We start from the raw sequence: 17,127 nt of genomic DNA, 5'->3' as shown, positions 1-17,127 counted from the left end.
CCAAGGGCCAGCCAAGGGCCAGCCAAAGACCAGCCAAGGACCAGCCAAGGACCAGCCAAGGGCCAGCCAAGGGCCAGCCAAAGACCAGCCAAGGACCAGCCAAGGACCAGCCAAGGGCCAGCCAAGGGCCAGCCAAAGACCAGCCAAGGACCAGCCAAGGACCAGCCAAGGATTAGCCAAGGGCCCATCAAGGGAATAGGGGAAATGTTGAATGGCTGCTACTGTACCTGAAGGAAAAGCAGAAACTAGAACCTGCAGAGTTCCAGGCCTCCTGATGCTCCTCATCAGGTAACGAGTGTCTGAGGGAACCTTTGTCTCCAGAACAGGCTTCCCTGGTGCCTTCAGGAATGTACCGAACGCAGCCGGCTGAGCCTGGGAGCAATTTATGACTGTCACCTCGTACATCTTTGGAGGGAACCTTTAGTCAATTATGCCGCTTTGTTTTCTGCGCTGAATGCTTTATTAAAGAATGCCCCATTCTTCCAGCAGTAAAAGGAAAGATCTGGTGTTTTATCCTGTTCATGTTCTCCTATATCAGCACCAGACATGAGAGGCAGACTAAAGAGGAGAATAATACGCTGACAGACGAGACATAATGAGTGGAGGCTGAACAAAGCACTAATCAAGTGTCCTACTTGGAAAATGTCAGCGTGCAGAAGAAGGCCTCTTTGTAAGGAGACCAAACAGGTGCATGAATGGTTGACAGCAGTGGGCAGATGTCAGGATATTTAGCAGCTTCAACACTGTCTGGTCATGTCAGATCAAAGTGCTGCGCTGCAAACATGAAGGAACCTCCCCTCACTGCTGTAAATCCTGCCGTTTTTAGCCCCGCAGGACGTTTCTAAAGCCTCAGAATGAAACTGTTGATGTTGTTCATCACAATCCAAACGCAAGGAAACAGAAATGATGAGTAACCGTTTTATAAACTCTCCATTAGCCCTGTAATCATCTCCCTTCTTCTCTCATGCAGCAGAATGAAGAGGTGCGACACTGAAGCCAAATGAGGCCACAGATGTTGACTCATCATATTAAGCGTTAACGACCCTCTCCACTCCCTGTGTCTGATCTCTCACAGGGGATCTGGCTTCAGATGATGAGCTGCTGGAAATCTCATCCATCTCCAGACAGAGGGCCGGGGTGTACCAATGCACGGCAGTCAATGATATCGACACAGACGTACAGACTGTAGACATCACCGTCAACTGTGAGTCCATTCCTTCTTCTCTCATTTACATTATTAATGATGTTTAAACTGGGCTTGACAGAAGTCACACTGTGGCTCTTTAAGCAGATGAGACCATTGCTCCCAGTGATGAACCTCCACTTACTGGGCAGCATGTGACCGCAGAAAGATGGCCGTTCTAGACAGAGTTTGTCTCTTTAGGTTCTCTGTAAGGACGGAGTTAGAATCACTTATCCAGCCTCAGTTAGCATCCTTTATCTCATCAGCTGAAACTTTGCAATGATCCTTGTTTAAGGACAGCACACCTGGATTACCGTCAGACTGCAATATGTGCTCAGTGTTAATGTAGCCTAATGCTGCGTTCACATCAAAGCTTCAAAAACGCGTAAACCTGGAAATCTGGACGCTGGATCAATCTGTGTTCACGTTACTTTGATCGTTTATCTGCTGTGTTCTGTAGCTTCAAGAAAGAGAGCAGCTTGGCTTTTTAAAATACGTTTTTAAAATAGATTTAAAGTGTTTTTAAGTGAGAAAGTTGTTGGGTTTTAATCCAGAGAAATGTGAGTTTAAAAGATTAAGAGGATGAAATGATCAAACACAGACAGGGATTTTGAAACGTCAACCTCTGCACAGGGGAGAGAAGCTGCTGGCTCAAAACCAGCACACTTTCTCTCAGATCCCTTCACAGCAAATCCTTTTATTTACAGTTTACAACATAATAGGGCGGGCCTTAAACAGAAAACCCAGTAATGATTATCTGGCAGGATGCAGGACATAGGACAGTGTGAAATGACCATCTGGCTGGATGGAAGTCACACAACCGTGTGACTCTGCCTCATGGCCTACTGGATGCAGGTCATAACAGGTTACGACGCTCCTGATTGAATCACAGGACAGAACCAGAACCAGTCTGACCTCATCAGACCAACATCTGGACAGATGGCTTCCAAACAACATATTTAGCCAATGTCCACTGGCGGACATTTATCTGACGTCCACCTGTGGACCTTAAGCCGATGCGATATGCCCACACATTTATTTTATAATTATCACTCTAACAAAAGTCCACCTCCAAACCTCCTCTGTTCATCAGGATTATAATCCCATTAAAATCCGCAGTTCTTGTTGGGAGCTCCAGACCTCCAGCATACCGCCGGGAGGCAGCGCTGGGAATCCCCGCTGGCTCTATTGTATGTAATTTCCAAATATGCAGCGACATCAACTCAGTTTGTAAATGAATTGTTATTTTAACACACATAGATGTTTTTTGTAAGCATAAAATTCTAGAGACCCTTTCTCAGCTAATAGGTGATGCTAGCATAGATTTTCCCGCCAATTTCTGTCAGGTTGTAATTTCCACCACATTGGTGGAAATTAGGTGCAACTCATAGATACACATACAAGGCCCTTGTTCTGTCACATTTTATTTATCCCATATTATTATTATAACCATATATATGTGGTAATATTATAAAAAACACTTTTTTAGACAACTTTTGACATGTTTCTAACTAGAATTTACACGCTAAGCATTTTGCACAACTGCAATTAATTTATTATTATTTAATAATGTATTTATTTATCATTATTATTTACTATTATTTAATAACAATAATAATACGTTTTATTTAACAGCCTTTCTGGACACTTAAGGTCACTTTACAGAAAATACAAAAAAAAAAAATAAAAGATGAAAATACAAAAATACAAATACAGGAACATAAAAACAGTTATGGATGGGGAAAAGATATTAAATAATATTTAATAATATTATTCAATATTAATGTACTTAGTGAATTCTTGAACTGGGTGCTCCATAAAGTTTAAAAAAGGAGGTTTTGTCGTCTGTATGGTCCATTCATTGTAATTTCAAACACACCATTTGTTTTTAAATAAATTGTTGCAAAATTCTAATCACTCATTAAAACCTTCTTCATAACTTTAGAGATAACGTTCCACTTTAATTAAAAACACAAGTTTTTACACCTTGAAATGTATCTTGCTATTCCAATGATATATTTCGGATTATGGCGAACATCTTGTCTTCATCACAATTAATTTACCTAATTTTTAAATGTATCTGTTTTACAATAAAGGCATAAACAGTTAAAACTATATATGAAATTTTTCTTCCAGTAAAAAACATTATGTGTATCATAGCATTTTAGAATAAATGACTAATATTCATATGTGATGGAAATTATATTTGTGCCAGCCGAGTTGGGAAATCTGTTAAAAAACACCAATTTTTCTTAAAAAATCAGTGTGTTTTCTGATGAATCTTCAAACTTGACTAGTTATGCTAACCGATTACATTGTGAGAATTTATTTTATATTTTACTTTCTCTCTTCAAGTTTGCAAAGCCAATAATGCCCGTTGTCATGATTTAATTAAAGATCTGACCCAAAATGCAGAAGACCAAACAGAGAGACCAGGGAAAAGTTTAACAGGTTTATTATTATAATGAGATGAGTCCAGTGCTGCTCTGAACACTGTCCAACCGGAAGTTTCCAGAAAAGGTGTCTTTTATTGAATCCAGTCTGTGTGGGATGTTCCAGTGATTGTGTTGTTTGATGGAGGGCGGACAGGTTTACCCAGACTGCGGTTGATCCTTGGTGAACGGAGAAGCTGACTACAAGTTAGATTTCCTGCGGTACTTGAACTGGTTATTGTGGAGCTCAGCTTAGTTTGGTTCTCAGAAGATCCTTCCAGGGGAGAGAAGGTCCGAAACATCCAGTTTGCAGAATGACTTCCTGCTGAGAGGCAAAGACAAAAACAGCAAGGTTAAAACTCAGGAAAACAAGAAACTCAGTTTGACTCAGCAAACTCAGCTTGGCTAGAAAAATCAGGTTAGACTCTAAATGCCAAACTATGCATGGCTAGAAAACCCCAAACTAGCAAACACGCTGGCCTCGAGGTAGTGGCAGTCAGCAGCTTAAGAGCCCTCCACAGGTAATGAGGCAATGAGCTGCAGGTGTGCAGGGAGACCCAATGAGGACGGGGCACCACCTGGTGGAGGAGGAAAGGAAACACAGAAACAACCCACAAAGTCTGGATTCCTGACACCCGTAGTTTAAGAATAATCCATAAACAGACGTTGCACGAGGAAAACACAGACTAGAGCTTCTCCTGTGAGCCTTGCATTACTGCTAGGCTCAGTTAGCCACCTGCACAGAGCAACAATCAGTTCATCTATCCTAATTTCTATTTCTACAAAGATAGAAATGTTGTACAGTGACCAAATTAGTGCATTAACACTAAAGTTAGAAGTGACCTTTTTAAAATAGATTAAATAGTGTAAACCGGCTCGTCTTATTGACGGCATGTCCCTGTTTATCGCTTCGCTCTGCCTCCTGCTGAATTTAACCTCCACCTGTTGAGGGGCAGGTTTACCTTCAGCTGTTCAATTAGAGAATGCAGGATTGCATATAAAATGCTGCTGAGCCTAGAAAAGCCTGAAGACAAAGATGTCAGAGATCAATACCAGCATCACTGGAGAAACGTTCCTGCAGGAAGGTGATCAGCAGGCGTCCTGCGATCAGAACAACCGATCCTGGGTCGTCTGCTGGCGCCGGATGCCTTCATGGCCGCCGTACTGCAGAACCAGCTTTCTGAAGGCTCCCTGCTGTTTAACTGGAAACTGGAATTAAACGTCTAAAGTAAAGAAAAATAAACTACAGACATGAATCATCATCAGAGCCATAAACAGGCCCGCTGCTTAGACTGAATAGTTTTCAGTTAAACCGCCCCACTAGTTTTATCTGTTCACATTTATTCCATGTATTTATTCATAAAAGGACTAAATGCACAAAAAAACCTTTTTCAGTTGTGCTTCCATCCATTTTTTTATTTTTATTTTTTAGGTGAATGTTTTGTATAATTTCTCCTAGATATGACTGATGGTAAATCTTTGTTCTGTTGCATTATTTAACATCCTTAAATGAAGGCGTGTCTTTATTAAACAATACGCTGACAGGAGGCCATGCTAACAGGCTAACAGGCTAACTGATGGTTTTACTCTGCAGTTTTTCTGCTTTCATTTCAGCTTTTATTATTTGCTTTAATTTCATTATTCAAAAATGTAATAAATAATTTCAGATTTGATGTATTAATATAAAACTGTTCCCCTGAATATAATTAGTATCAGATTTTCTGTTGAGGCCATCATTTCCTTTTTTTTGTGACGATAATTCTCCATCATGTCCCATTAATGTCTGCTGCCACTGATATATTCCTGATTAGGAATCTCAGCTTTACTGACATTTTTCCTGCACTGAATGATTCTTATTGGATTTGATTTGCGCCGTTGTTTAAAGCTCAGACAGACAAAGTGAGATGAGTCTTTTCTATCTGCTGCACATTTAGAAAAAGGTCACTCCTGTGTTATTTCATCTGGACTTGATTATTGTGGCTCTTCATTTTCAGATAAGTAGGTGAAACATCCAGACAGTCACTGATACAAAATGCCACTGCTAAGCTTTTAAATGAAATCTTCCACATTTCTCCGCTTGTCTTCTTCTTCCTCAGTCGCCCTTTAACTCATTTTATTGATTTTTCTCCTCCTTCCTTCATAGAGAGGCACTTCCTCATATATTTAAATATTTCATCTCTTAAAAAACACATAAAATGTCTCAGTTGCTCCATAAAGTCTTTAAGCATTTTAAAGGTTTTTCTATGTGTATTTGAGACAAATTCAGGATTAGATGCAGTCTGGATTTATCATCTATATACAGATTAATAATCTGACCGGATAAACAGTCTGGCTGATTTTAGTGGGAGATAAACTAAAGTCAGCTAAGGTTTCAAACTAAATCTATGGAAGTAAATCTGTGCCGCTGGGATTTGAATTAAAAATGGCACTTTAAATGTTGTATGTTTGTACTTACTGTTTTAGTGTTAAAATATATTCAGAACACATTTTAGACCTAAAAAAAAACTGTATTGTCATTATTTCTACACAGTTGAAACTTCATGTTATTTTCTCTTCAAGCTAAACATTCACATTACTATTTCAAAGTGATTACATTTTCAATACTTATTTTTCAGTTTAATTTTTCAGTGTTAAAAAAATCTGCATATAAAACAAATTCAACCTTTCAAAATTCAAACTCAATATTTTCAGTCTCCTGAGATTCAACTGGCTCTATTTCACCGTCTTAAATTCGGCGTCTAGATTCAGAGTAAAAAGGGAAGGGTTACTTCAGGTCACAGACATTAGCAATGGATTGTGGTGTCCAACACCCAGCCAATCCCGTTACATTTTCTTAGTCACGTGACGTGACGCATGTGGCGCTCATATTGAAGGAAAACCAGCATCATGGACCCGGTCATGCAAGCTAACGCTAACTCAACGGTGAGTTTATTACTTTCATTTTTCTGTAGTTGAGTTAGCGTTAGCTTGCATGACCGGCTCCATGATGCTGGTTTTCCTTCCATATGAAGGCACCACAGGTGCTCAGTGGCATTTTTAATTCAAATCCCAGCAACACAGATTTACTTCCATATAAATCACTTTCTTCCTGTTAAAAGGGAGTTTTTCCTCTCCACTGTCGCTACAAGCATGCTTAGTGTGGGGGATTGTATTTGAGTCAATGCAATCAACTGGTTTTCCTTAGATAGAAAACTTTGTATCAATTTGACTGTATGATCTGGTTGAATTGTAAAGTGCCTTGAGATGACATGTGTTGTGAATTTGGCGCTATATAAATAAACTGAATTGAATTGAATTGAATTGAACTTGCAGGACAATTAGGCTTCCCATAAAAAAACATACTTTTTAAATTAGTTGATCTCTGTTCAAATATTCTTTCATTTTCTAAAGTGTTCATATGTTTAGGTGGATTTGAAGCTGATGAAGGAGGAACAGCCTGCAAAGCCTCCAGCAGAGATCAGCCTCCTGAGCTCCGTCAGCTCGGAACACGCATCGGCTAAATGTCCACCGGTGGACCTTTATCTGACGTCCACCGGTGGACATTTAGCCGATAAAGGTCCACCGGTGGACCTCTATTTGATGTCCACCGGTGGACGTTGGCTAAATGTATGTTTGGAAGCCATCTGTCCAGATGTTGGTCTGATGAGCTCAGACTGAGCGTCATCGATGAGCTGGAATGATCGCCTGTTTCTCCAATCCTGTGAAAAGTTCAGTTCTCTGTTTTCAGTCAAACTGCACCGAAAGAAGTGAAATTTCATTTAGTGAATTTAAAATGTGATGTTTTAACTTTAAAAAAAAAATTGATGGTTTGAAACCAATAATTTCCCTTTTCCTGGGATTAAAAACCTTAATCATGGAAACAATAACTGAAACATTTAGTTTCCAGGTAAATATCTACTTCAGGTCAAAGGTAATAGAGTGACTAAAGGTTTATCGGTTCACTGCTGAATGTGACCTCATCACCTCACTGATTCAGAGTCGGCGTGAGCAGCACTGCACACCATCGGCGAGGCGCCGTTCCTGCTACTGCAGTCTGCTCTGCATTTTAGTTATTAGGTGAAATGTTATCATATAGAGATGATTTTAAAAACTCTGAAGCTTTTCAGGCTCTTCAGTTTGTTAAAAAACAATTTAAACTATTGAGCTTTTAAAAACCTCTAAGTTTTCAGGAATCCTTTGACCGTCATTAATAGTTGGTGCAAAGTATCTGTACGTATTCACTATTTGAAATAAACACAGTTTTGAATGTGGTCACTACTTTATTCCAAAGTACATTAATAATGTATGGAATGGTAAAAATGGGTATTTTCCGATTTGAAAAATAAAGTTATAACAAAGCATAAAACCTGTTTATTATCTGTTATAAATTATAAATTGACTTTTTATGAATGCAGATTCTTTCTTTGTCTGAAGCTAGAAAAACATATTTCTAATAAATCAACATTTAGACTTTAAAACCATCTGATAAATTTAATTTGAGAAAAACTAATACATTTAAGTGGAAAAAAAATTTTTTTTTTATTGATCCAAAGTTTAGTGCAGGTTTTTCTACTTTTTAACTAAATCAGTCATTTCTCAAACATTCAAAGCTTGTAATTTTCCACTGTGATAAATGAACCTGAAGCTAATCTAGATTAGGTTTAAAGCTGCGTCTGTGTAGCAGGAAGCTTCCCTGAACGTCTCTCTGCTGCCAACTCCTTCCAGACGCTCCGAGCGTTTCAGACGGCAGAGATGCTGGAGTGACTCTGGGTCAGAGAGGAGAGCTGGAGTGTGAGGCGGATGCTGTGCCGGAGGCAGACTTTGAGTGGTACCGAGACAACAGAAGGTAAATTATGCAAACTTTACATTTTGGAGAAGGAAATATGAGTCATAAAGTTATAATGATAAACTTTCTGCCAGTTTGACTTTAATAAGAGAAGAACATCTTTGTGTTGTTTAGGATCTTTAACGGCTTTGATGGCATGGAGATCATCAGCAGCGGCTCCCTGTCTAAGCTCACCTTCTATAACGTCACCGATGGGGATTATGGGAACTACACGTGCGTCGCCATCAACAAGCTGGGCAGCTCAAACACCAGCTTCCTTTTGTATGGTGAGTCTATTTCTATAAAAAAAAAGCTGAATGAACAGTCTCTTTAGTTTCCACCTTTTTTAGGCCCAGTCAGTCTCCTTCAAAAGTTTTCACACCCATTGAACTTTTTGACGTTGTACTGCATTCATATGTCAGACAGTGATGTCAGGTAAAGTTTATGCAGGTTAAAAGGTTAAGATCACATTTCAGTTCTGAGTTGGTTCTGTTGGGATTTGACTAGACCACTCCACCATAGACTGAGCTTGGACTGAAGCTGGAAGGCAAACCTCTTCAGGTCTGTTGGTTCCCAGTAAATCCAGCAAATCTGGTTTTGTTTTCACCATGAAGGCCTGAAGGTAGAGAAGCAGCCGAGCTCAGACACCTACAGTAGCAGCCATTAGAAATTACCACACTTCTCTTGGCTGTCCCTTGGCTGTCCCTTGGCTGATTCTTGGCTGGTCCTTGTCTGGTCCCTTGTTGGTCCTTGGCTAGTCCCTGGCTGGTCCTTGGCTGGTTCTTGGCTGGCCCTTGGCTGGCCCTCAGCTGGTCTTTGGCTGGTCCTTCACTGATCTTTGGCTGGCCCTTAGCTGGTCCTTGGTTGGTTCTTGGCTCGTCTCTGGCTGGTTCTTGGCTGGTCCTTTTTTGGTCCTTGGCTGGTCCCTGGCTGGTCCCTGGCTGGTCCTTGCCTGGTCTCTGTCTGGTCCTTTTTTGGTCCTTGCCTGGTCTTTGTCTGGTCCTTTTTTGGTCCTTGGTTGGTCCCTGGCTGGTTCTTGGCTATTTCTTGGCTGGTCTTGGCTGGTTCTCTACAATTCATTTTTAAACATCAATCTTTGTACTAAAATATTCTTTCTTTCATGATTTGTGGACATTAAGATCTACAGAGAAGCGTCATCTCCCGGTCAGAAGCTGTAATTCAGTGAAAGGGTGGAGTCAGAGTAAAATAATATGCAAGGGGGGGGGTCACTCCAGTGCCTGGAAGTTGGAGAGGATTTTGCTGGGAGATGCAGGGAAGTGGGCTGCCATTCGGCTGATGTTTTACTGGGAAGAGCCATAGTGAATGGCTGCTGCTGTTACTGTCGTGTAGAAATGATGCAGAGAAGTTCAGGATGTTGTTTTCTAAAGTTAACGTTGCTTTAACTCACAGCATTGGTCTGCTGTGTTCCTTCCCGTTCTTCCTGTTCACTCGTCTTCTCTAAAAATTCTCTATTTCTAGAAAAGCAGCTTTCATGATCAAATCAATAAAAGTTTGGACTTTATTAAAGGCAGTTGGTTGTTAGCTTTCACACTAAAGGTCACTCGTTTTAAATGCATGTTTTCGTTTTAATGGGTGTGAATACTTTTTCAGTGCAAAGCAGTGAGCAGTCAGCACAGAGCTGCTGGAAGGAGTTTCTTTCTCCATGTCAGACGTAGAAAATGTCGTCAGTGTTTCTAGAGATATAATTCTAGATGCAATGATCCCTGAATGAGAATTAGCATGCAGATTGTAAGTCGGCCTCCGCGCTCCACCTGCACTTTAATAAAGTTGTTGGCAGTTTTTCAGTTTGAGCCCTTGAGGATGCGTCTGTGCAGCTAGAATATAAAACCCTGCTGCTTTTCTCCAATCATGTCTTTCCGACTTGTTTCTCTCTTGCACTTGTTTCCCTGATGTAGCGGTAATTCAGCCCACTAGCTCCACACTGTTACAAGGTTAGTATTCCTCACCTGCATGTTTATCAGCCGCTGTCAGAAACCAGCTTCTGCATGCTGAAACAGAAAAAATAAACGGTCATTTTCACATTAGAAAAGAACAAATTCATAATCTTTCAATCCTTCATTTTGGCTCTAAGGGCCTCAGATGAGAATGATTGTGGGACTGAATTATAAGGAGGATAAACGTGAACGCTAACTGCCACGCACTGATAATGTGACTCTTTGTGAAAATGAAACCAGCTTTCATTAATCATGTTTCATCTCTTCCCTTCCCTCCTGCCCTCTGTGGGACTCTGCCTTCATTGTGATTGTTGCATGCTCCCATTGTAAGTATTCATCACCTTCTACCGTTTATTCTGACCTTCAGTCAGTCTGTGCATTTAGCTCTAGCTTTGAGAACCTGCTGCTTCCTGGGTTTGATCCTGCTGTAGTAGGAGGACCGGTGATGTCATGAAGGGAGACATCCTGGCCGCCATTAGCTTCTTCACAGCCTTCAGGAGCTGAAGGTCCTGATTACATCCTCTGCTCATCTAACCATGACTCAGCAAACTCACTCTAAATCCCTAAATGATCATAAATCCAAGGTGGGGAAGAAAGAAGTTTCTATTGGTCATTTCAGTCAATTTAAATACTTTTATTGAGTAAATATTAGTGAATGATCCAATCAAAAATAAATATCTATATGAAAGGAAACAAAACATACAATAAGGCAAATATTTTATCATCAAACATTGTAATTTTAATTTACTTCAATATTTACTTTGTCTTTTCAAAATGTATTTATTTTAGGATATAATCATTTATTTTAAAACATCATTGGCTGCTGCTGTTAGCCATCATTTTGTCCCTTAAATATTCTTTCTAAATATCTTTGATTCCATAATCTAATACCTGTTAAAGTAGAGTGTGCTTTGGTGATGCTGATAATTCCCCTCATGTGTTTGTTAACAGTTAGAATAAAGTAGCTGCTGTATAAAAGTGGGGGCTTCAAACCTTCATGTTTAGGTGTTTAATAAACTGATTTCCAGGCTTTCCTCTGCAGCCTTCGGTTGCTTCTGGGGAGGAAATGAAATAATCTGCTGCAGCAGAAACACGTCTGGAAAAGAAAAACAGTTCAGTGTTTGAAAATATTTACCTCATAAATAAATACCATAATTATTGCACTAAATATTTAAACCCACATTTTAAACATTTACAGTTATAGCTAATTTGACTGATTTTAAATAGCAAAACATGTAGTTTATAAACTGTTATTTTTATAGAATAGAATAAAATAGAACAAAAAATCCCTTATTGTCCCTCAATGGGGAAATTCTGGTGAGAGTATAGAAAAATGGTCACACAAATGTGGACCTTGGAAAAATGTATAAGAATAATATAATAGTAAAGAGTTAAAATGATAAACACATAAAATACTGTAAAGTTTTTAACAATTTAGAACTGTTCATCTGGAGAATTAATAACCAATATGCAGCTATGGACATTTTTACAGTAATGGAGATTTTAAAATAGCAGCAACATCAGAGATGTGCAGAATGACAGCAGCAGGTTATTTAACTGACTAAAGGCGGCCGTACACTGTGCCATTTTTTCAGTCGTTGCACGCAGCTTCTGCTCACACTGTACTTCAACTAACCGCAGGGTTTAGTCGTACAGTGTGAGCTTACAGCTCACCATTTATGTTCGGCCCGACGCTCTGATGCGATCTACCTGCTCACACTGTGCAACTAAAAACCAGGTGGGACTCAGCTCCGCAGTGAGATGGAGCTGCTCTGACTCGTCTATCTGGAAGCCAAACCAGTAGAAGATGAACATGTAGCTCACTATAGTTAACAAGCTGCCTTGGCTATTTGTGCATTTTTGTGCTGAAAGCCCTAAAAAAAAAAATGGCTGAGCAAACGTTTTTACTACAGCCTGTCAGTTTTACAGGAAGAACTCAATTTCACTCCGCTGCTGTGTTTTCATGTGAGAGGAATCCTTCTGTGTGCATGCGCCCTGAGCTATTTGCCCACTTAATCAAACATGTTTGATTTTCTTCCAACCTCACGGTTCCTGGTTGGGGGTGGCGTGAGAGGCTGATCGCCACTCGTAACCCCCTGTACATTACACCACGCACCATCAGGCTGAAAGTCTAGAGACTAGACTAGATTCTAGAGTACTCTAGGCTAGAGATCGAAAGATTCTCTCACACCTGGAAAATCGCCCCAAAAATCGCACAGTGTGAGCCGGGCTCAAGGTAGAAACTGCGAAATCAGCATGAATGGAAGAACTGATTGAGGTTGTTGGGAACAGTGGTGGTTCTAGAGTCTTCCAGCTGCTGGGAGGAAGGATCTGTGATAACGCTCCCTGGTGCATTTAAGGTGCAGCAGTCTGTCACTGAAGGAGCTGTCCAGTTCAGCACCAGCTTCATGCATGGGGGGGGAGACATTATCCAACAGAGATGTTCATTTAGTTAGAATCAGTCTGTTTCCCGCCTCATGCACTGAGTCCAGAGGGCATCCAATCACAGCTGGCCTTCCTGATCAGCTGATCCAGACGCTTCCTCTCAGCTTCAGATCAGCCACTGCTCCAACAGACAGCTCCATACAAGATGGCTGATGCCACAGCTGAGACAGAGAAGGTCTGTAGGAGCGCCCCCTGCTGTCGCCTCAGCAGGAAGACTCTGCTCTGACCTTTCTGATCCAGAGCCTCAGTGCTGGGAGTCCAGTCCAGTTTGTTCTTCACATGAACACCTCGCTACTCAGAAAGCATCTTCTATGTTTTTGTAAAGTTAACAAAAGATATTTTTTTACATTTACTTTGTTTGATCAAGATAATCGACTTTAAATGATTCATTTGTCAGGAAATCTTCCTTAAACAGATCCTTTCTGTTTGGTTAAAAAGCTTAAATAATCCCAGCATCTGAAACTGAACTCTAGCAGCACCTGTGCTCTTCCTCCTCCATCCTCATCATCAGTTCTGCATCTTCTATGTTGTAGTTTAAACCTGCAGAGATTAATCAGGTTGTTTTCCCACAATCATCAGGTCACATTTTGGCTCCTTATGGAGCTAAAAAAGCTCGTCCTAAACATCTATATTGATCTGTTGGTGACATGATGCTCCCGCGTTACTGAAGCGTTATGTCCTCACCAGGCGGAAGAAAAGTAGTTCCCATCAAATGTCTGCATTTCAGCCATTTTCTTTTTAACAAACATTACTTAAAATAACTAGTATGAAAAGTATAGAATTTTGAGTTTAAAAGTTGATAGTAGAGGTTAAAGTTCTGGTTTGTAAGGATCTATATTTTAGGGTCAGTCTACAGATCCCAGTATGTGGATGCACTCGTTTAGGAGAGAGAAATTCAATGGTGCACGTGATGCATGTGTCACTCTGTCAGTGTGAGAGCTGAGCTCCCTGATGGTGAGCAAAGCAGAAACCCAGTGAACCTTCCATGGCTTCGCTTCATCCTTTCATCTCTTCAGGAAGAAAACTCAGCTGTTTACCAGCGATGGACGAAGTATTCAGCAGCAGTACTTCAGTAAAAGTATCGATACTAAAATCTTACTCAACTAACAGGAAAAGTTACTCGGTCAAACATTTATTCAAGTTGAAGTGCTAGTACAAGAGGCTAAAGGTTGAATATGTTAGAAATTATAACTGATCTGAGACTCATTCTACTGATCAACTTGGCCTCATGGCAACAACCAACGCCTTAATGATAAACTTCAAATAAAGTTTCTCTCATCGGTGGAACATAATTAAATCTGTAAATCAGTGGCGTCCAGATTCAGTCCTAAAGGCTGCTATCCGCCATGATGGATGAAAAACAGAAACAGAGGATTAGCAGAAAATCACTGAAGTAAAGATACTCAAAAAAGTACTTAAGTACAGTAATCAAGTAAATGTTCTTTGTTACTGGATGATGTTTTTGCCTTAATTGCATGTTTAAAAAAGCTTTGATCCAACAGCAGCAGAGAGAAATATCAATGATTAAAAACACTTTAAATACATTTATAACTAAAGATAAAAGCTATGAGATCATTTTAAATTCATTCATTTCTCACCTGAACCCAAACTACATAAATCAATCTCATTATGTGATCGGATTTATTTTACAGTAAAGACATTAAGCAGATATCAGGACCAGGATTAGAATAGGGAACTGGATCAGGATCAGGATTAGATTCAGGAACTGGATCAGGATCAGGATTAGATTCAGGAACTGGATCAGGATCAGGATTAGATTCAGGAACTGGATCAGGATCAGATTCTAGCTCAGGATCAGGATAAGATTCAGGTACCGGATCAGGATTAGATTCAGGAACCGGATCAGGATTAGATTCAGGAACCGGATCATGATCAGGATTAGAATCAGGAACCGGATCATGATCAGGATTAGACTCAGGAACCGGATCAGAATTAGATTCAGGAACCAGATCAGGAACAAGATCAGGATCAGGAACCGGATCAGGATCAGGATTATATTCAGGATCAGGATTAGATTCAGGAACCGGATCAGGTGGTCACCTAGCAGAATCAGTGACTGCCTGTTTTCTTCTCCTCCCATCAGGACCGAGGGCAGTCCAGGACGGCAGCGGAGGCGCCAAGGTCGTCCATTTTCACACCTGTCTCCTCCTCATGGCATTTCTGCCCTTCCTGCTGCGTTTTTAAAGAGGACTGGATTTGAAAACTAATGTTTGGTTTGGAGGTGTGTGTGTTTGAGTGTGTGCGCACCTTTTTTTCTTTCCTACCAGAAACTTTAACTGATGCACAACAGATGATCCTGCTAAGCACTGATTTTACCCACTTAGTTCTGGTTGTTTCTCTCTTTTATTTTAACTGAACTTTTTCAATATTTTTGTCTAAATTATATAAGTTTGTGTTTTTAACTGTTATTGAAATGTCTCTATTTTATTGCAGTGGTTCTTTTATCTTTAACCCCATTGAATATTATTCTCAGCTGCATTAAAATGCAAATGTCCAGCCGGTGTGAGAGGTGAACGATAAATACCTCAAAATGACAGAGTAGAGCTGAGAACCAGACTTTATCTTATTATAACGTATAAATATCATCATTCAATCTGTTTGTTGCAACCAGAACTGTTTTTGACTTTAAAGTATTTTTCTTCTCAGCGTCGATATATTATTATAATAAAATGGGAGTTGTGTATTGCTAATCTTTATTTTTTTCGTTTTCTGAGAATATTTAGTCTTGAATATGTTGAACATGAGAAAACATGCAGTTGTAATTATTTCCATCATGGATTCTTTGTTGTCTTTTCTTCTCCTCCAGTATAACCTGTACACACAAGTGTTAAGTATGTTCATAATAGTATGAAGTATTTAGAAATGGTGACAGAGTTTATTTCATTTTTTTGCAATGAACATTTCTGGATGCTTAATGTTTTACCTCATGTCATTTTTACATAATGAAAAAATAAAGTGAACTTGTTCATGTTAAAAAAGAAGCTCCTGAAGATTTACTGAATTATTTATAACCTGTGAACAGAAATAAAAACATGAATTATCCAATTTATTCAAGGTTTCATGCAAAATCTTAGCAGCAGCTCCAACATGGCAGCGCCATCAACCATTTATTGAAGGAAAGAAAAAAAACACTCATTATGGGATGCAAAGCGTCTTTGATGAGGCTGGAAGTGTTGCTAAGGAAGCTAGCTGCAGGATCAGCCGTCTAGAAGACACCAGGCAGTGAAATGAGCGACGCCTGCAGAACCGCTAAGATTTCTAACAACTGCAGGATTTACCAGCTGCTGAAGGGACAGAAGCCATGAAGCTGCTTCTCAGTGCTGCCTTGCCTTTTCCCCTCAGAGTCAAACCTGTGTCTCTGACCCACCGCAGGTAAAGGGGCCCTGGGCCCCCAGACTGGTGATGTTCTGCAGATTCTAAACTGAACTGTTATCTAGAGATTTAAGTGAGGCTGCATGCAGTGAGGAAACAGCTGGACCTCCAGGATCAAAGATGTTTATAACCCTGTTTAAAGCACCGTGTTTATGGAATAAAAGCTTTTATTGTGTAAAATCAGCCAAACATCTTGAGCCAAGAATCTGGAGTCACCTCAAAGCTCAACAGCAATAGGCTGGGATCACTCCGTCATCATCCCTGAAAACCAGGACCAGAAGACTGACTGAGCTCAGATCCATCACCCTCAGCTGTCCTCACATCCCAGAGGTGGAGCTATTAGGTGTGATGATGACCTACAGGTGGTAGATTGATCATCTGGTGACCTGCAGCTACAGCGGTCTGAAGCTCAGCGCTCTGAAACGATGGATATGGTGCTGAAGTTCCCCACCCGCCCCCCTCCTGCCCGCCTGTCCTGGACTGCTTCCTCCTCCTGGGCATCATCATCATCAGGACCTCCAGTGGGAGCTGAACACCTCCTCCCCCACCAAGAAGGCCCAGCAGCAGAAGAGGCTGCAATGGTGACCTTCTGCTCATCACCTAATCCACCCTCTCTTCATAAAAAGAACATGGCTGCCACCATGAGCAGTAAGCATGCATCCAAGAATGCATTCCAGCATTCATCCCAGCATGCAGCCAGCAATCATCACAGCATTCATCCCACCATGCAGCCCAGCATTCATCCCAGCATGCAGCCCAGCATTCATCCCAGCATGCAGCCTAGCAATCATCACAGCATTCATCCCAGCATTCATCACAGCATTCATCCCACCATGCAGCCTAGCAATCATCACAGCATTCATCCCAGCATTCATCACAGCATTCATCCCACCATGCAGCCTAGCAATCATCACA

General features: G+C 40.6%; 1 protein-coding gene across 4 annotated transcripts in view; it reads left to right on the top strand.

The window, feature by feature from the left end:
• Positions 1-15,790, top strand: part of LOC107103053 (opioid-binding protein/cell adhesion molecule homolog) — a 55,406-nt gene extending 39,616 nt beyond the window's left edge. The window contains exons 4-8 of one of the 4 annotated variants that reach the window (XM_015402569.1): positions 1,076-1,204; positions 8,320-8,440; positions 8,555-8,706; positions 10,336-10,371; positions 14,936-15,790. In XM_015402569.1, coding sequence (XP_015258055.1) covers positions 1,076-1,204; positions 8,320-8,440; positions 8,555-8,706; positions 10,336-10,371; positions 14,936-15,024 — 527 coding nt within the window. In that variant the 3' untranslated portion in view covers positions 15,025-15,790. Of the gene's footprint in view, positions 1-1,075; positions 1,205-8,319; positions 8,441-8,554; positions 8,707-10,335; positions 10,372-14,923 lie in introns of all 4 variants that reach the window. The other 3 variants (XM_015402568.1, XM_015402571.1, XM_015402570.1) reach the window with 3 other exon arrangements.
• Positions 15,791-17,127: the final 1,337 nt, after the last annotated feature.

Source organism: Cyprinodon variegatus, unplaced genomic scaffold (genome assembly GCF_000732505.1).
Source record: "Cyprinodon variegatus isolate N-32 unplaced genomic scaffold, C_variegatus-1.0 Scaffold1368, whole genome shotgun sequence".
In the NCBI taxonomy this organism is placed as follows: Eukaryota; Metazoa; Chordata; class Actinopteri; order Cyprinodontiformes; family Cyprinodontidae; genus Cyprinodon; species Cyprinodon variegatus.
The sequence above is the reverse complement of the archived record's forward strand: the minus strand, read 5'-3'. Positions and strand labels throughout refer to the sequence as shown.